Source organism: Manis pentadactyla, chromosome 4 (assembly GCF_030020395.1).
Source record: "Manis pentadactyla isolate mManPen7 chromosome 4, mManPen7.hap1, whole genome shotgun sequence".
Lineage (NCBI taxonomy): Eukaryota > Metazoa > Chordata > Mammalia > Pholidota > Manidae > Manis > Manis pentadactyla.
Window position 1 is genome coordinate 189,867,918 of NC_080022.1, and position 20,056 is coordinate 189,887,973.

At 58.4% G+C, this 20,056-nt stretch overlaps 1 protein-coding gene across 6 annotated transcripts in view; it reads right to left on the reverse strand.

Moving 5' to 3' along the window:
• Positions 1-20,056, reverse strand: part of CCDC57 (coiled-coil domain containing 57) — a 118,563-nt gene that overhangs the window by 49,458 nt on the left and 49,049 nt on the right. For all 6 annotated transcript variants that reach the window (XM_057501869.1, XM_057501870.1, XM_057501874.1 and 3 more), the window contains 6 exons: positions 18,260-18,422; positions 17,683-17,817; positions 11,969-12,188; positions 11,067-11,219; positions 6,673-6,776; positions 2,854-3,036 (listed from right to left, as the gene is read on the reverse strand). In XM_057501869.1, coding sequence (XP_057357852.1) covers positions 2,854-3,036; positions 6,673-6,776; positions 11,067-11,219; positions 11,969-12,188; positions 17,683-17,817; positions 18,260-18,422 — 958 coding nt within the window. The remainder of the gene's footprint in view (positions 1-2,853; positions 3,037-6,672; positions 6,777-11,066; positions 11,220-11,968; positions 12,189-17,682; positions 17,818-18,259; positions 18,423-20,056) is intronic.

Consider the following 20,056-nt stretch of genomic DNA (forward strand, 5'->3'; position numbering starts at 1 on the left):
TCACCCTCTGCTGCCGGCCTGCCGCTGGCGCCTGCTGTGGGTCCCCGACCCCAGCACCTGGCCCAGAAGGAACCGGCTCTGCGCCCAGGGAAAGCCTGGCTCGCTGAGATGCCTTCACGAGTGTGTTCCAGAGGGTAGGGGGTGAAGGGGCTCCGCGCGGAAGCCGTCAGGCGGCTGAGGGGCCCCGGCTCCGGGCGCACGGGGCAGCATGGCTGGCGTTCACAGGTCGGGTCTGAAACCTTCCTCCGGTTCCGGCAGGGCCACACGGAGGGATCCCCAAGCCAACACTGCCCCCCCGTGGACCTGGGCGCCTCCATCCTGGAGTGCTCGAGCCCGCGGAAGGCCTTGGGGGAGCCTAGCCTCGGTCCTGGGTGTTAGAGGAGTGGTGGTGGGAGGCGGCGGACCCCACCAGCCCTCCCAGTCCCTCCCAGTCCCTCCCTTTGCGGGCGGCGGCAGCGGGGCCACTGGAGACGAGAGAGCGTGAGATGCCCAACTGCAGGCACAGCCGGCAGGCACTCTGGGGTCCGGGCGGCCCCTTCTTGGCTGGGGAGGGAAGGGGCCGCCTCCATCTGGGAGAAAGTCACTACGGGGCAGCACAAGGACAGCGCGGGGGCTCCACGTGCCCCCACCCTCGGGCCCAGCGGCAGCCCGTTCTGGCTGCAGAGCGCCCCTCCGTCTGGCCTGCTGCAGGTCTCCTGGTGGTCAGTCAGGAGTGTGGCCGGCCTGGGGCTCATGGCGCCTCTGTCCCAGCAGTGCGGGGGGACGCAGCCCGCAGCTGGTCGCTGTCCCTGTGACCACGACGTGATTCAAGGGGAGACGCTGCACCCACGCCTGGCTGCTGGCTCCGCACCAGCGCCGCGCCTTCTGCAGCTGCCCGGCCATGCTCCGATGCTCCGGCGTGTGGGGGCTTCCCCCTCCTCCCCCTGGGTCCCCTGGCTGGCGTGGGCCTGGACGCACGAGGCTGACCCCCCTGCGGACTGGGACCCTGCCCCTGTGCTCAGCTGGCCTGGATCTGGCCAGGGGGGTCCTGACCCCGGTTCTCACACCTGCCGGCATGTCCTGTAGTGGAGTGAGCTGCGACCCCGGTTCCCCTCGGCAGAGTGGGAGGCTCAGACCCGAGCTCTGGGCGCGGGGGGCTCCCAGGCCCTCCTGGCGGGCAGAGCAGGAGCACGCACGCCTCTCTCTGAAAGGACCCAAAGCTGACCCTGGTAACCCCGACCCAACCTGAGCCCCCCAGCGCCCGAGTCAGCCTTCCCTCTCCTCCCTCCCTGCAGGAACCGCCCCCTCCTCCCCAGGAGCCCCAGCACACAGCTGGAGGAGCCCCGGGAGGAGCCCCAGCACACAGCTGGAGGAGCCCCGGGAGGAGCCCCAGCACACAGCCGGGAGGAGCCAGCTGCTTGGGTCTCCTGCTCCTCGGACTTCCCATCCAGGCGGCGGCCTCGCCAAGGCCCCTGGACACCTGGACCAGGAGGGAGCGTGGGATCCTGGCTGCTGCGCAGGTGCCAGGGCTCAGAGAGCTCACCCAGCCACCCGCCCTGGGGGAGCACGACGGCCCCTGGCCTGTCAGCCATGGATTAGGCGCCTTGACCTTCAGTCCGGCCTGCACGCAAGGTCTCCTTGGTCTAGAGTCCTGGGCACGGTAAGTGCACAGGGGCCGCTAGGCCAAGCACCTGGAGGGACTGTGGCACGACTGTGGGCAGAGTGGGGGGCAGGCATATTACCACAGCGTCTGCTGCTGGGCCAGGATGGGCCCCTGGAGCCCGGGCTGTGGGGAGGCCTGGGGCCCCAGGGATGGCACCTTGCACCGGGGGCTGAGGCTCTGTGTCCTCCTTTGTGCACCCCCAGCAAGGTTCAGACTGTCCTAGCCTGGCCTGTCCACACCTCCCCTCTCCTCTGCAGCCACCCTCACACATCCAGCCCAAGGCATATCTGGGCCCTCCTCAGGCATATCTGAGCCACAGGGCACCATGGCCCGTGTCCATCTCCACTGCCACAGAAGGTCCTGGAGGCCTGTCCCTCCTGTCCCTCAGGGCCACTCTCAAAACTTGGCCTGAGGGCCCGTGCATGGCATGTCTTCAGTCTTATCTGTTTCTGCCAGAGGGCTCTCAGCACCTTTCAGACATCACCCTACTGTCCCTAAAACCTTTCACTGAGGAATAGGTCACCGCAGGTCCCTGCCAGAGGCCTCAGGAGGCCTGTTAGAGGACGCACGTCCTTCACTGCATCCCCACCACACCTATGGTAAGAAGGAAGGCGGCCTGTCCATCAGATCCAGGGGGATGGCCGCTGCAAAGCCCCAGCTGGGAACCTTGGCCCAAACCCAGCCCGTGGCAAATGGGCACCGTGCCGAGGGCCAGAGCACAGCCAGGCTGGGGGAGCCCTGCAACAGCCACATAGGGTGGCCCCACTGTGAGGCGCAAGGACAGTGGGCTCAGATTCCGAGATCCCACGGAAGTGCAGGGCCTCCTTTGAGGGTCCTCCGGAAGGAAACCCCGGTGCTGCGTTCCTTTCAGGGCCTCACGGACCCCTCTCGGCGCGAGCCAAGTCCTCCTGTTTAGAGGACACGGGACAGCCACCCTCCCGCGAGGGGGTCTCTCACATGCACCGTCTGAGCGGCAGGTCTTGAAGACCTGGGGAGTGAGGGGGCCGCACCCTTCAACGGACTGTCTGTCCGAGACCAGGCCCCAGTGTGAGCCCGTCCAAGGTGGGTAGAGGGGGGAGGCAGGGCCAGGCCAGCCACGGGGCCTGGGGGCTCTGCAGGCCAGCCACTCGGGCAGAGCCTCCACGGGGCGACTCCTGCAGGGAGCAGCCGGCCAGTGGCAGGAGCAGACCCGAGGCCGGCGCAGTGCCCACCTGTCTCCTGGGGGCCCCGGCGTCCAGACCGCCCAGCTGCCGCCTGCTCGAGGCCCTTGTCCCAAGACGCTTCTCCAGCTCGGCCACCTGCCTCTGCAGCTCCAGAACCTCCAGATGCACCTGGTCTGCCTGGTGGGGCAGCTCACGCTGGATGGCGTCTACGTCCAGGGGCTCCTGCTGCACCTGGGAGGCGGTGTTAGAGGCAGTGTTAGGGGGAGGGTACGGGCTCGGAGGGGAGACGGGCAGGAGCAGGGGAGGAGGCAGGGCAGACGGCAGACAGTCCAGGAAATGCATTGCTCAGCCTCTCCTCTGGCTTAATGTGGCCCCCCATCCCAGCCCCAGGGTGCCCCCGTCCCAGCCCCAGGGCAACCCCCAATCCCAGCCCCAGGGTGCCCCCATCCCAGGGTGCCCCCATCCCAGCCCGAGGGTGCCCCTGTCCCAGCCAAAGGGTACTCCCCTCCCAGCCCCAGGGCAGCCCCCAATCCCAACCTCATGGCAGCACCCGATCCCAGCCCCAGGGTGCCCTGTCCCAGCCCCAGGGTGCCCCCGTCCTAGTCCCAGGGTGCCCCCGCTCCAGCCCCAGGGTGCCCCCATCCCAGCCCCAGGGGGCCCCCGTCCCAGCCCCAGGGGGCGCCCGTCCTAGTCCCAGGGTGCTCCCGCCCCAGCCCCAGGGCAACCCCCGATCCCAGCCCCAGGGTGCCCCCGTCCCAGCCCAAGGGTGTCCCTGTCCCAGCCCAAGGGTACCCCCATCCCAGTCCCAGGGCAGCCCCTGATCCGAGCCCCAGGGTGGCCCCGTCCCAGCCTGAAGGTGCCCCTGTCCAAGCCCCAGGGTACCCCCATTCCAGCCCCAGGGTGCCCCGCCCCAGCCCAAGGGTGCCCCCATCCTAGCCCCAGGGCAGCCCCCATCCCAGCCCCAGGGTGGCCCTGTCTCAGCCCAAGGGTGCCACCCTCCCAGCCCCAGGGTGCCCCTGTCCAAGCCCAAGGGTGCCACCCTCCCAGCCCCAGGGTGCCCCTGCCCCAACCCAAGGGTGCCCCCCTCCCAGCCCCAGGGCAGCCCCCAATCCCAGCCCCAGGGTGGCCCCATCCCAGCCCCAGGGTGCCCCCGTCCTAGTCCCAGGGTGCCCCCGCCACAGCCCCAGGGTAGCCCCACCTGTCCTTGCAGGGGATATGGTCACCAGTGGTGGAGCCTGAGCACAAGAGCCCCGCGGCTGACTGGGGAGAGTCTGCAAGTGGATGTGCCTGGACAGAGGCAGAGGCCTAACATCCCCCTCCGGAGCCCAAGGCCCAGATGGAAACCCACACCTGAGAAAGTACATCGCCAGCTGCGGGGGAGGGGGGAGGGGGAGGGGTGGGTGCTGACAGGGCAGAGGTGGAGGGAAGGTTCACAAAGAGGAGTCCCAGGCTGGGGGAGCTGCGGGGGGTCGTGAGGTCCCTGGAGCTGAGCCCTGGCCACGGAGCTCAGGGCAGCCCCTACGCATCTGCTTCTCTCAGCAGCACTGCTCTCCTGATGTGGGGGGTGGGGGAGAACAGGCAGAAAAAACACCCCTCTGCACCCCTAACGCTTCCATTTTATTCTCAGGAGGATGAAATACTATTGTCCTGTTCCAGGGACTTCTATGATGAATTCCTGGTGAATATTTTATTCTTTGAATTTGTCACATGTACACTAAAAAAGGTGACCATTTGGTAAACAGAAAAAAAAACCTCAAGGTGGGCTTTTTTCCCCAGGATAACGAAATCATCTATGATTACCAGGAGAAAACCCAAAGCTCTCACTAAATGTTTATTTCCTGTTTGTAGCATGTAACATATACGTTTGCATGTGTATATGTGAAATTTCCCCAGTGGGGCAGAACAGAACTGGGGAACAGCTCTGGAGCGTCACAGACCTGAAGGTGCCCCTCACTGTGTACACAGACCTGTACACCCATAAATGGAAAGGGCAATCAGTCAAGTTCATCTCCATCACAACAGAAAATTAACTTTCAATCAGGTCAGGCATCAGATCGCAGGCACACGGCCCATCTCTGCAGCAGATGGAGAGCCCCGAAACCTTCCTGCTCCCAGTGGGGTGCTCCGCCCCACAGAACATGCAGAGTCTGTAAGGACAGTGTAACTTCTGTGATTATGGACATAAAGGACAGGTGAAAAATTCTCTCTTTATGTCGCCTCATGAGAAACATGTGCAAAAGGCAACAGGATGACACAACACCAATGACACGAACAACATGAAGCAGACAGACAGGACTCCGTCAGAGTTTAGAGCACCTGCGCTCAGAGGACGTTATCCAGAAAGTGGAAAAACAAGCCACAGAATGGGAGAAATTTTGCAGATTTTATATCTGATAAGGGACTTGTATCCAGAATACACAGAGAACTCTTATAACTCAACAATAAAAACATAAGTAAGCCAATTAAAAACGGGCAAAGGATCTGAATGTTCTCCAAAGATGTATAAATGGCCAATAAGCACATGAAAAGAGGCTCCACATGATTTGTCACCAGGGAGATGCAAACCGCAAACGCAGCAACGTACCAGTTCACATCCGCCAGGAGAGCTAGGATCAGAGAGCAGAGGCAGGGCCTGGTAGGCAGGGGGGCGGGGGGGACGCGGGGCCCCCACACGCCCCTGGGAGAGCACAGGTGCGGCCCGCCGTAGAAAACAGCCTGGCGGCTCTTCAACAGGTTAAACAGTCTGAGCAATCCCACGCCCCCATACGTACCCCAAAGAAACGAAAACAGGACGTGAGCAGATACATGTCTCCACGCTCACAGCACATTATTCGCTACAGCCAAAAGGTGGAAACAGCCTAAGGTCCTTCAGACGAGTGGATAAACAAGATGTGGGGTGTATGATGGGATGTTATCCAGATACAAAAAGGAACGAAGCACTGACACCTGCTTCAGCATGGGTGAGCCCTGAAGACGAGATGCTGCGTGAAATCAGCCCATCACCAGGGATGCACACTGCAGGCCTCCACTGACGCGAGGCCCTGGAGGCGCCAAGTTCACGGAGATGGAGAGACGACAGGTGGCCAGGGGATGGGGGAGGAGGGCTGAGGAGTTAGTGTGCCATGGGGTCACGGTTTCCATTATGATGGAAAAGTTCTGGGAATAGACAGTGATGATGTACACAATACTGTGAATACACTTGATGTCACTGAATTGTACACTTAAAAATAGTGTAAAAAACTATGTTATGCATATTTTACAATTTAAAAAACACTAAAAAAGAGATATTATGAATTTGTAGCAATACAACACATGTGGCTACAGGAGCTATATTGTATAACAGGGTGGAATTTGTGCTGGAGTTTGTGGGGCTGTCCCGTGTGCCAGCTCAGTGCATGATGCCACCTGCCCCCAGAAGGGCAGGGCCAAGAGGACAGGAAGGGACGGTGCTTGCGAGCTCACACGTGCTCATCACTAATGGCACATGCTCTTGCCACAGCTCGGTGCCCGGATGCTAACGCAGTACAAGGGCTCGTCCACGCACATCCTGAGCGGGCAGCTGGCATCAGCGCTCACAGGCAGGCAACAGCCCTGCAGCACGGAGAACAGGCCCCGTGTGCACAGCCACTCCCGTGCTGGACATTCCTGTCGTTTCCAGGCCCCCACCGTGTGCCTGCTACAGAGCACACGGGACAAACCCGCTACTCCTCACGGTGACCCCTTCCTGGAAGGAGACTGAGGCAGAGGTCAAAGGACATGTCGGAGGGCGTAATGGGGCTTGCGCTGCAGTGTGGCGCTAGAGCCCATGCACCGTGCAGCTCCCAGCCAGAAGGCCTGCATGGCCTGAGAGTCAGAGGTTGGCCATACCTGCTGTCTGAGCCGGGCCACCAGGAAGTTGAGGAGATGCACCCTGTCTCCAAGCCTCCTGAGCGCTGAGCCCATGGACATGCTGCCCTCTGACGCAGCTCCTCCTGTGGGAAAGGCAATCCTGTCAAGCCCAGGCCCCCTAAAGCCTTGGGAAGATCCCGACCGCCTGCCCCCACTCTGGGGAGACGGACATCTGTGCTGCTCAGGCTGGAGGCATGTCTTCTGCCCTCAGGGACGCCCTGTCACCAATGGTCCACCTCGGCATGAACACGTTCCGAAGCTGAGTGGACAGGGTTGGGTCCCCAAAAGGAATGTGCTGTATATAAAGTATAGTCCTTATGGCAAGAAAGTAGGAATCTTTGCAGGAACAAATCCAGCCTTGCCATCTAGTGTCTGGCCGGTCTGCACCAGCATCCTAGTTCATTTGCCTGGGAATTAAGATGCCTGTACAACCCACACTAATAAGAAGAAATCACAGTGGATGTTAGAAATTATTTTGAACTGTATTATCATGAAAACACTGCTTACCAAAACTTGAAGAAGGCATCTAAAATTCTCCTTTCAAGAATATTTATAACCATAGAAGCTTATTTTAGGAAAAAAGGCAGGCTGAAAATCAGTAAGCTGAACATCCATTTCAAAAAATCAGAAAAGAACAACCAAATAAGGTAGAAGGAAGAAAAGAATAAAGCCAATATTAGATACTGAGAAAATAGAAAAATCAGCATATATATCAGAGGACTAGCAAAACCAACAGTTGGCTCTTTGAAAAAAGCTAAATCTTTGGTAAGACAAAGCAAGAAAAAAGTGAACAGAAGCAATATAAGGAATGAAAAGAAGTGTTATTACTTTAGATCCTGCAGGCTTTTAAAACTCATAGGAGGGTACTAAAAGCAACCTTATGCCAAAATTTTAAAAATTTAGATGAAATGGATGATTTTCTAGTAAAATATAACATCAAAATATGACACACAGAAAAAGAAAATCTGTATAGTCCTATAAGTGTGAAAAAAACCCTGAATTCACAATTTTAAACCTTCTTACAAGGAAAATGCTAAACCCATGTGGTTTCAACGTTGGATTCTATCAATTGATTTGCAAGACATGCATCTAATGCAAACATTTTCAGAAAACAGAGAAATAGGGAACACATTTATGAGGCCAGAGAAAACCGATCCTAAAACCTGACAGTGAGAAAGGAAATTATAGGTTAATCTTACTCATAGACCTAAATGTAGTAGTTCTAAACAAAATATTAGTAAAAGAATGTATCACTTGCTGGGTTTATTTCAGAAATGCAAGGTTGGTGTAACATTCAAAAACCAGCGTACACTTTTGTTACGGGCGAGAGGGAGCATGTGCACTGCACCCACTCCTCTTCCCAAGTCCAAGGGGAAGAGCTGGAAGGTGAGCAGGAAGCACCCAGGACAGACTGGACTGTGCAGAAAGGCGTGCCGCACGGCAGCGAGGGACCTTGCGGCCCCAAAGGACGACTAGCAGAGCGCCTGCTCTTTTTTCTTCCTGTACTTCCCAGCCTTAGTGCCAGAGCAGCCGCGGCCCAGGATGCCCCTGAGCTCAGACAAGAGAGATGCCCTGTGCAGACAATGTTCGCAAGAGGCTCTGCCACCCTGTGCTGCCCCTGGCCTGGCCTGTACTGCAGGAACAAAACAGAGGCAGGACTGAAACAGATCTAATAAGCATCAAAATTTCATAACATCCACAACAGAGTCCGGGATTACTCATCATACTCATAAGTAGGAAAATCTCAACTCAGAGGACAAAAGACAACGCAGGTGTCAGAATTTTGTGATAAGGCCTTAAAGCATCGCCAGCAAGCTCTCAGGTTCCCTTAAAACAAATGGGAAAACAAGTTTCAGCAAAGAGATAAAAGATAGGAAGAAGAGCAAAATGGAAATTTTAGAGCTAAAACTGAAATAGAAGTCCCACTGGATGGGCTCAGGAGCGAGCAGAGAGCGTGGAAGGGAGAGCCGGTGAGTCTGAGGACTCAACAGAGAACATCCAACCTGAACAACAGAAGAAAAGCCAGACCGCAGAGCCCCCGCGGCCGCGGGAGGAGCACGAGGACCCAGCAATCCGTCAGCGGTGCCCCAGAGGGAAGTGAGTACATGGCCGAAAAACACCAAAAAAAATAATGGTTGAAAGCTTCTCAAATTTGGCAAAAGGCATAAACCTTCAGATTCAGCACCAAACAGGGTGAGCCAAAGACATCTTTCAGAGTCACAGATGTCATACTCGATTTCTGGGACGGAAGACAAAGTCGTGAAAGCAGGCACAGGGGAATGGCGCGTGGCCCACCAAGACGCAAATGGCAAAGGGCTTCTCATCACAAACTGCCGCCCCGTCTCTCACCAGGGGCAGCGTGATATGTTTTGAGCGCTGAAATAGCAAAGACCTGCCAGCCCATGATTTCATACAGCCTGTGTTCAATACCATGTACCACACGTAACATGCACAGCCAGTCTGCTTCAGGGAGGGAAGGTGGAGGAAGGGCATCTCAGACCCAGGAGCGGAGGGGCACTGACCCCAGCTGGCTGTGGGAGTCCTCCTGGAGCAAGTGCTCCAAATGGGGGCCAGGGCGCTGGCATTTAGGAGGAGCCACACAGAGAGGGGGCCATCCAGTGAGTAACAGACTCCACCTGTCCTCCTGAGGTGTTAAAATTACACTTGACACTTGAAAGCAAGTGATGGTCTCGTCTGCATGGCTCTCAGTGTGTGGAGAGGTGGCACCTGACCCAGTGGGATTTCCATACTCCAGTGAGCCTGTGAAATGTCAGCCAAGGTGCTGAGCAAAGTTAAACGGGTGGACTGCAACCCCTGGAGCGACCATCAGGAAACCACCCAAGGAAATAGACTCAAAACCACAGAAGAGTATGGAACCCTAAAAAATGTTCAGGTAGCCCACAGGAATCAGGCAAGAGACACTCGGGGACAGAACCTAGCACTAAACAGCTGACTCAGACCCTGAGCAGCAGTAACGTCTCAGGTACAAATGTTATAAACACATGGACCAAAAACACCAGCACAAAGGAGTCGCAGACTGACCTAAATCTACGAGGAAGTCGCCTCACACACGATGGAGGCAGGTTCAGAATAAAAGGCTTAGGACGACACAGCAGGCAGACGCTGACCCAGGGAACGCTGGGGCGGCCGGGTTGGCACCAGACAGCACGCCGCAGAGCAGAGCCGACTGCGGGGGAGGAGGGTGTGCGCGATGCCAAAGACCGAGCCACTAAGAAAACATAACGATTCTAAATGTATGTTCCTCTTAAATGCTTCAAAATGTATTAGGCAAAACTGACAGAATCATGATTAAAATAATTTGTATTACATGGGAGTAGAAAGAAACTTCCTTAATCTGACAAAAAAGAAAAACAGAGCAAAACAAAAACCTTCAGTAAATTATCAACTTAAAAGTGAAATGCTGAGTTTTTCTCTGGGGTCAGGAAGAAAACTGGCAATTACCAACATCAGGTGGGAGACCCCAGCCATGGGAAGCCATGCCAAAAAAAGGAGGAAAGGGTATCAGCATCGGAGAAGAACGAAGCTGCCCTTATCTGAGATGAGATGACTGCAGACAGGACGTCCTGCCAGGCTCCTTCCAGTCGGTCCTGGAAGCCACTGGGGGTGGCACGGAGAGGTGCCCAGGCCTGCATCTGGCCACCCCGGGGTGCATGGAACACGGGGCGAGGGGGTGTCTGCAGGAGGGCGGCCTGGCATGGCTGTCAGAGCACAGTGAGGGCCAGGGAGGTGCCCACTCAGAAGGGAGCAGAGGCCCCGTGGGGAGGGCAGGCAGGCGGAGCGGCGCAGCTTGCATGCAGGCAAGCTGATGGCGGAGCTACCCGGGGGAGGGCATCAGAAGCCAGGCTTCCCATGGTTGGAACAGGAAGTGGTAAAGAAAAGGAGGAAACCGGAATGAGAGCACAAAGAAACCCGGCCCGTGAGCCTGCTCAGGGTGAAGGCCTCTGGCCCAGCGAGGACACCGGGGGGGCAGCCCAGGCGGCAGCCCCACAGCCCGCTGCCTGCTGCCCAGGGAGGAGGGCGTTCAGCCTTCCTGCCCCAGGAGACACACACCAACCACAAGAAGGCGACGGCACCCTGGGGGACGGGCTGGCGCTGCCACCTGAACACAGAAGCCAGACAGCAGAACAGTCCCCAGTAATCCCACGGGACGGCAGTGAGGGGTCAGGACCGTGACTGGCTCTGGGTGCACCCGGGCGGCCCCAGGGCCCTGGTAACAGGACCCCCAACGTTTGGCATCCTTCCTGAACTGTGCGTTGGCCTTCAGTGGACTTTCTGTAGGGTCTGCTCTTCAGACTTAAAGGAAGAGCATCACTGGGACGGAGGCCATGACACAGTGGGACGGGGACTCTTACCTGCGGCTTCCATTGTGGGAGGAAAACGGGGCTGAATATCAGTGTGAGACGAGGACCTCTTCGAGGGACCTGACACAACTTCCAGTTGTTCTTCCAGGGTTTTAAATTTATCCTTTAGATTTAGTATTTCTGCTTCAAGGACCAGAACATAATCTGCCCAAAAAAGCCCAGTAAGTACACAGTGCGTCCAGGCACACACGCCCACATGCCCGCCCCTGATCACCAAGGCAGGGGTCCCCCCTGGAAGCGCCGCTGCGCCACCCCTCCCCCTTGCCCCCCGCCCCGCCCTCACCGCCGTCCCCGTGCCGTCAACCCCACTCCCCCTCGGTCACCAAACAGTGTCCAGACACCAGCCAGCGTGCTCTCCCAGGGACTTCCACCCTGGGAGCAGACAGTGCCCCCCAATCCCGCTGGCCTCACGCACGGGCACCCAGATGCTTCCCCACGGTCCATAGAGGCTCAGTGGGTGGTGTGGCCCCCCTACTCAGCCCAGTCCCCCGGCCTCAGCCTCTGCTGCCTGGGCGCCACATGCTGCCCACACACTCTGCCTTCCATAGAGGAAAAAGTTTTCCTTGTATATAAAAATTGACTGGAGGCCCTTCTCTTGGAGGAAAAGCAGCTCTAATATGTGGATGCAATTTATTAAAGGGTGTTTGTTTAAGACTCCAGGTGAGACCTCCTGGGACCCAGTAGAGATCTGCCTTTGTCCTTCCTGTCCCTCCATCCCCTAACCTCCGTCTCCCTCTGTCCCCATCTCCCTCTCTGTCCCCCTCTGTCCCTATCCCCCTCTGTCCCCGTCTCCCTCCATCCCCTAACCCCCGTCTCCCTCTGTCCCCGTCTCCCTCTCTGTCCCCCTCTGTCCCTGTCCCCTTCTGTCCAGGTCTCCCTCTCTCCTTGCTCACCAGGAATGGCAGCATGTGCTGCCACCTTGGGGTCAGGCTGGCCGCTGTCTGCAGCCTCTCCTCCTAACAGGGCAGAAGGAAGGAGCCGATCGCTCAGGGTCTCCATCTCCTCCCGCATCTGCGCTACGGCCTCCCGCAGGTTCGCATTCTGCTCTTGCAGCCTCTGGACCTCACTAGATGGAGACCTTGCAGTCATGTCTTCTTGACGCCTTAGGAGCAGCTGTCAAAACCAGAACACAAGGGACACTGATAGCCACAGAAGGAGCGCACAGCCCCCATGCCCCTCCCAGGCCGCCCTGTGCACCCCCGGGCCCTCCCGCCCTCGGTCCCTGCTCTCCATCATCCATCCTCAAGGCACACAGTGACCTTCCTTTCTAAAATGACAGAAGTATGAAAAATCTCTTTCTTCTAGGTTTCACAATGACAAGACTGCTCTTTTTTGAAGGTGAGTTTTTTGAGAAATGTGGGGACCCTTCTTTTTCAGTCAAAAAGCCAGTAGTCACCCACTAGGGTGGCTAAAATAAAAAGTGCAGACAATAGCCAGGGCTGCTGAGGATGCAGAGCCAGGAGAGCCCCTGCGCATTGTACAGGGTGGATGTGTGCAGCTGTTCGGCCGTGTAAGAGGACGCAGCTGCTCGAAATGGTCTGGCAGGCCCTCAAAAAGTGAGGCGCAGAGCTGCGTATGACCCAGCAGCCCCACTCCCAGGGGTGTGCCCGAGAGAACCGGAAAGTCTGCCACACAGAAACCTGTGCAAGTTCACAGCAGCATTGTCTGTCGTGGCCAAACTGGAAACACTGATGTCCACTGATGGATGGATGGGTAAAACACAATGCAAGAGAATATTATTCCACCATAAAAAGGAACCAGGTCTTGGCATGTGCTACAACACGGGAGAACAAGGAAAACTTCGTGCTAAGTGACAGCTTAGGGTTTTAAGGCAGTTATCATTATAAAAATGCTCAAGGACTTAAAACATGAACATAGAGAGACATGGAAGATACTTTTAAAAGAACCAGTTAGCATCTACAGAGATGAAAAACACATTATCTGAAATAAAAAATTCGCTGGGTAGGTGGGAGTAAGGGCGTTGCCAGGAAGCACATGCGGCAGCAGCGGGAGCCCGCGGGCCTGGGCACAGCCGGGAAGGCAGAGGGGGAGTCAGCAGGTCCCCCAGCCTGCGGGGCGGCGGCGAGCGGCCTCACCCTCGAGCAGACAGGAACGCAGACAGATGAGGACGAGAAACAGTGTTTCACTGATAAGGTGCTGGCCAGGAGATTTTCAAACCTGATGAAAACGCACGTCCACAGACTCAAGCGGTCCAACAGACCCAAAGCAGGACAATCACAGAGGAAAGCATGAGCGCTTCACCGTCGGGCGCCGCAAACCAGCGAGGAAGAGAGACCTTAACGCGGCCTGATAAACAGGGCACATCACACCGGTGCAGGCGCTGGTGGGACCTATTTCTCATGAGAACCACTGAGACAGGGAAGGCAGACAACAGTGACATGTGGACAGAAAACCCTCCGAACCCTGCAGTGGGTGAAGGCGCCCCCAAAATTGCAGTGGGAGAGGCCTGCTGCAGACCACAGGGAATGCCCGGCCACGGGACATGCCCTCTGGCTGTAACCAACCAGAAACTCAGATAAATTCTAGGAAATAAGTGTCTTCAGACAAGGCCACACAGAACGGGGACACCAGAGAGAAGGGCACAGACACTGTGGGCCCAGGCTTGCTCAGTGCCTGTGGCTAAGCCCGACCAGAACCCAGCCCTTCGCCAGTGTTTGCTGGCACTAAGTACCCACTTCCCCTCCTTCACATCTGCCCCCAATGCCAGCACGCTGGCGTCCAGGAGGGCAGTGGCCTGGAAGGAGGGTGACCTGACGTCAGCCTGGCTCCAGGACCACTTCACCACCCTGTGGTGGCCACGCATCGCTTCTCCAGCACAAGCCATCTTTCCTCCCGCTCGCAGGACCCGGCTTTCCAAGGCCTCCCTCAGGCCGCCACTGCCCTGCTGAACGCCAGCTCCACCTTCCAGCCCAGGGCTCAGTCCCCGCCGCTCACCACAGGGTGACACTGCCCACGGGGGGCGGCTCGTCTCTGCCAGCACTCCGCCCCCCCTTCTCATGCCTGCCCAACGTCCCCACCCTCTTCTCACAGGCAGAACGGCAGTGTGGCCAGGGGCCTGTGGCTGGCCTGACCCCACTCAAACTCTCCCCCTGCCACGTGGGGTCTCAGTGTCTTCCTCTGTGACATGGGGTGACAGGATCCACCGGCAGCCCCGGCTGCCACCATCACATCTATAGCGCTGCATCCCGACAAAGCGCCGGAGGCTCAGGCCGCGTGCTCTCCCCGCACCAGCACTGGGCAGCCTGCGCCAGGGTGACCGCGCAGCCCCTGCTGAGGCTCCGTGCTGGTGCCTGTGTGCCAAGCAGGCCAGTGGGAAGAAGCTGCTGCCACACGGCCGGGAGGCAGCCGCCCACACAGTGGAAGCCCCCCGGCAGCTGCCTCCCCGCCTCCACTTACTAACAGACCCCCGCTGCTCCCTAGGATTTGCCGACAGGGCCCACAGCCCCGGAGCCAGGCAGGCGCACTGCGCGTGGAAGCTACACTTTCCCCAGGTGGTCACATCTGTGGGCCCATTGAGTCACCAGCGCCCTGTGAGGTCGGAAGGGCAGGTATTACCTGCGAGATTCAACTCAAAACTTCACTCCATCGTGTCAGCTAGCGATGGGCACAGTGCCACCGACCCAGGTCCTGGCTCTGTGGCCACATCTCCCCCATCAAGGCTAGCACACGGCCTCCACGTGGGGCTACCGCGTCCCACTTCTTCACCTCTGTCCAGGGTCCTGGCGAAGCCCCCTCTGTGCAAGGTCAAAGGGGTGCGTCCCCTGGTTCTCCATGGCATGCGGGGCACCGATGTTCCTGACACCCAGACCATTTCTAAGGTTCTTTGTTTCCTTACCACCACCCAGCAAGCTGAACCGATGCTTTGACAAAGGTCCCCCTCTACCTGTCAGCCTGGGGGGAAAATACAACACAGAAAAACTCGGGGGTGGGAACACTGACAAGCAGCATTTGTTTTCTGTGCGACCAGGCTGTGAGCGCCCAGGGGCCACAGGCAGTCCCAGAGGCCAGGCCAGCCTCTCCTGCCTGGACCCCCCAACGAGCGCATCTCACACCAGGGCCTGCCCCCAAGACTGGCCACACAGAGGGCTTGTTGACAGACACACCTTCTGGAGCTCACCCCCCGGGCACGCGGCCGCAGGTCTGAGTGGGGTCCAGGGTCCATCTCTGCCGCATGCGCTCACAGGAGTGGAGTGTTTTCTCAGCACAGCTGCCTGATACAACCTTCTTCAGGTAAATTCCAGGTCAATTCTGGATGCTCAGCCCCCGCACACCTTGGTCCACCTAAAACGCCAACTACAGGGTGAGCACCAGCCACAGAGGTCACAGCCGGAGGCCCCAGGGCTGCCTGTCATTCTACCGTGAGCACGGGTCACACCTAGCAAAGACACATGCGATGTGCACCCCCCCCCAGGAAACACAGCAGGCGTGCACACTGGGGAAGTAGGGCTTGAGTGGATGGCTGGCACCCCCAGAGGTTCTCCTGAGGACTTTGGTGGCTCCATTCCCCTGCACCCTGGGTGAGTGCCTTTTCATAAAGGGACAGAGGTCAGACTGCTGAAAACTGGGGCCCTTGACCCAAGAAGGGCGTGTGAGACGGGTCAGGCTGACCAACCCGGCACTGCTCTGGAAGCACCTCTCCCTGTGGGTGTCTGGATTTCATAGCAGCCTGGCAGCAGCTTCTCTCAGAGTCCCTGGATGGACCAGGACCCCAAGGTGATGCCCACAATGTGCCGGGACTGGCTGTGAGGCCGGCCTCAGGCCTGTGAGCCTGGCCCCTTCCTGCCCCTCCCAGCCTCTGGTGTTTATGGCGCTCCGTGGCGCCCCGGGCCCGCAGGCGCCTCACCCCATCTCTGCCCCGTCCGTCATCACATGGCCTCCACAAGGACACCAGCCACATTGATCAGGGGCCCACCCTACTGCAGAGGGACCTCCTCTCGGCTAGCTATGCCTGTGAGGTCGCATCCTGAGGTACCGGGGACTAGGGCGTCCACGCATCTTTTGGGGGCCACCATTCAACCCGCTGGCATCTCACAGCCAGGATCAGGCTCCGGCCAGGTAAGCGTCGGCGAGGGCTTCTGTGGGGACGAGAGCGGCCACCACAGGTGAAGAAGCTTGTCTTTGGGATAAAGTTCCAGCCTCCCAGCCTCTTCATGGCCGGGGAGACCCAGGCCCTTGTTATGAAGGGCCCGTTGCCGTGCCCTGGGATCCCCTTCTGGACACTTGATGGGACACTGAATTTTCCAAAATCAGTGCCACAAGCCAACAACGTGAGCAGGGAGGAAGCAGTCCCACCTCTGCAGGTGAGGAGGTCTCTGGCCAGTGGATGGCAGGCAGGGTGCTGGTGTCCCCACCACCTGTGGCCCCTCCCCGGAGCCTCCACTACCCGTGCTGCTGCAGCCGGAGGGAGCCTCCACGCTCACACGCGCCACCTCCACGAGGCTGCGGCTCCCGCCCAGCTGTGCACACAGACAACAGATCCTGTCTGACGAGTCTCACGAATAACTAGACAGATTCATCAAATGTCGACAGCCTCTGCACTAGAACTTGAAATTCTTAGAAGATGACACAGCGTTCCTGGTCCCTGTGTATGTGTCAGGGGGTGGGTGTCAGACCAACTGACCGAGTGAAGGAAAGTCATGGACCTTCGGAACACTGGTGAGCGTCTGCGTCTGCTGGGGCGTGGCCATGCAGCACCTTGGAGGAAATCTTGCCTCCTGGGTCCCCCTGACAAGCCCTGGGCAGAGAGATGAATCCCTGGGGAGAGAAATCAGAAGAGGAACTGCCTCTGGGAGGGGGGACCCACAGGAGGGCACCGGGGCTTCCTGGGGGGATGGGGATGCTCTGGATCCTGTCAGAGGCGTGGGCCACAGGTACACCCACGCCAAACCCACTGACTTGTACACTTATGACCCATGCATTTCACTGCAGGTAAGCACACCCCGTTTTAAAACACAAACTAAAAAACTGCAGGGCAAAATAAGACCATCCACAGGCCTAGAACAATCCTCACCAGTCAGCCCCCTGCCCGTCTGGCTCAGACCCCAGCTCAGGCTGGCTCCTTAGGGCCTCTGTGCCTCAGCTGCCTGGCACCACCACAGCATCAGAGATGTGAAGAGCTTGCAGGTATGATGCTTCAGGGCAGACCTGGGTGCAGGGGAGCCTCGACATTACTAGCTAGGGACATCAGTGCCAGACCGCAGCAGGGGCTGGGGAGACGGGGTCCCAGCACGGAAGGCCGGCCGTGAGGCTCTGGGGGTAAACGCGTAACACTTTTACACTGATTGTCTGCTGTGCCTGATATGTTACTTTGGGGTCTTTAGAGATTTCAAATGCTGAAGATACAAAGGAGATTCTGAGTACTGATTCACTTTAACTGTTTAAAGCCTTCAGATGCACTGTTTGTGAAAACGGTTGTTTGGAAAGGAACGCAGCTGAAAAGCCCTGACTCCGTTTTGGTTCTATTTGGCATCACTCCCCACTGCCACTGCTCAGAGGAGGCGCAGAGAAAGCTGGGCAGTGGACACTCCTGGGCCAGAGCGAGCGCCAGCAGGGGAGGCTCAGACGGGAGGGCGGCCGCTACACAAACCTGCACCTCCTCCTTGGGGACTAGCCCTCGTGTCCTCAGGGCCTGTACGGCCTGGTCTCTCTCCAGGGTCAAGGCCTTCAGCACCACCTCCTGGTCACACAGCATCTGCTCTGTCTTCTGGAGCTTGGCAGCAACCTGGGGAAAATGCAGGGGCTCAGTTCGCCTTGGGAGCAGTGCCAAGGTGCTCTTGGTGAGAGCACTTCCCACCCCTTTCTGGGAAGCAAACAAGCAGAGGGCAGGGAGCCACAGAGGCCCCTTGTGATCAGAGCGGCAGGGCGGCAGGGCGGCTGGGGCGCTCCTGCTGTGGCCAGGTGGGCCTCCTGGTCCTAGGCTGCGTGCTTGCAGAAGGGGGACTCATCCAGCACTGGCCTGTTGCAGTGGCCAGTGAGGAAAACACCGCAAAGCTGGGGAGCAGGGCAGGGACAGAGGGCTGTAATTTTTGTTGCTGTAAGTCAGACTGCTTAGTAGGGCCATTTCCAGATTTAAAGGACGACCTGGGGAGAGCCCGAACACGGCCTCCATGGTGCTCACCTCCTGCAGGAGTCAGAGGGGGCGTGTGACGTGGGGGGGCACAGACCTGCTCTCTCGCTGTGATCAGCCCCTGGATCAGGTCCTCGGACCTCTGGCAGTGGCCCTGCTCGATGCTGTCACAGCGGCGCTGCCAGTCCAGGCCCAGCTGCACCTTCTCGCGCCCCAGGGTCTGCTCCCTCTCCACTGCCAGGGACAGCTGCTGTTGATACCTGCAAGGGGTCAAAACCAGCCAACCGTCAGGCTTTCCTGAGGTCCCTCTGGGCACGTCCCACGGGCAAGACGAAGGGCACGGCCGAGCTGCAGCCATGTTCCTCCTGGCCCTCCAGGCCGGCCCCTGTTCCTGTGTGCTCGCTGGCATGCAACACGGGCTGGCAGCCAGGGGGGAGCCTGCAGGCAGGTGCAGGTTCAGGGTTATGCAGTTGGCCAGGGATCTCCCAACATTGAGAAAACCCAGCACCGTGAGAAGATCTAACTCAAGAAAGGGGCACAAATTTTGTAAGAAAAGAAGGGAAGAAAGCCAACAAACTTGAAAAAAGTAAGAAAAATGGTTGCACTAGAGAAATGAGAGGGTTTCACAGCTGCAGCAAGCAAACCCCCGGAGAGCTTGAGGGCAGCGGACCCCGGAGCACGGTGGGTGGGGCTGGGGCAGAAGCTCGGGAAGGGTGCCATCAGGGCAGAGGGCGGAGGTGACCGGGAGGACAACAGGGAAAGTCCAGCACCGCTGGGGAGGTGGGTGCCCTCGGACTGAAAGCGCCAGAGGGGGTGGGCCTTCCAGACCACCCCCCAGACACCAGGTGGAGAAAGGGCAGAGCGCCAGGGTAGGAGAAACACCGACAGGTGAGAGAGGGAACAGACACGAGACTGGCATGGAGGTTCTCGACAGCCACCCTCAGCCACGCGGAGCAACTGCAGGCAGGGTCTCTGAACGGCCTCTCCCCAGCGAGGGCGGGCTGTGAACAGGATGCGGTCACTCCCGTGCTTGGGCGACTGTCTAAGACTCCATCCTGCCCCTGGGGAGGGAGATGCTCTGGCTGACCTTGAGGAAGTAGGGGCCGGGAGTGAGGGCCTCACGGCCAGGCCCCCGGGCGCCTCTAGGGCTGACCCCGATGCCACGGAAGGCCAGCAAGGAGACCTCAGCCCCACAGTGGCGGTGGCTGGAGGAGGCCTGAATAAGCCTCGGAAGGGAGGGCAGCCCCGCCAGCACCTTGATCCGAGCCCAGTGAGAGCCCAGCAGGGACCCTGTGGGGCCGCGCCCAGCCTCCTGACACAGACACCGAGGCGACGAAAGGGTGCGGGTCCAAGCTGCTGAGTTCGCAGAGATTCGTTCCAGAGCGACGATGAAGTAGCTCCCAGCGGGTTTAAAACCCAGAGGGAACATGGTTCGGAGCCCAGTACCCTAAATGCAGCTGAATGAGCGTTCATACCAGAAGGCAAAAATGAAGACATGTGAAGACATGAAGGCTCAAAGCTCATCGCCTGGGGATGGACCCTCCTGAAGAGGAGCCACGAGAGGATGCAGAAGCAGCGCGCTTCTCAGGCTGTGCTGAGAGACCAGTCACTTAGTGCTGAAATGCCCTGGCCACCGAGGACCGACACTTCAGTAAACGCAACTGCTATAAAAAGTTCCTGAACACCTGCTCTCTCTGTACTTGTGTCCCCGGAGCAGGAACACACCCAGCTTGGAGCAGAGGTTGTAGGGGCCCCAACAACAGACGATGCTAAGGGAAGAGGACAACGGAGACACCATGGGAGGGCCCAGATGCAGAAAGGGACACCGTCTGCAAACTCCGGGCCAGTATCAGGAACAGGGTCTTGCTTTGGTTCAAAGGAAATAGTTAATAGA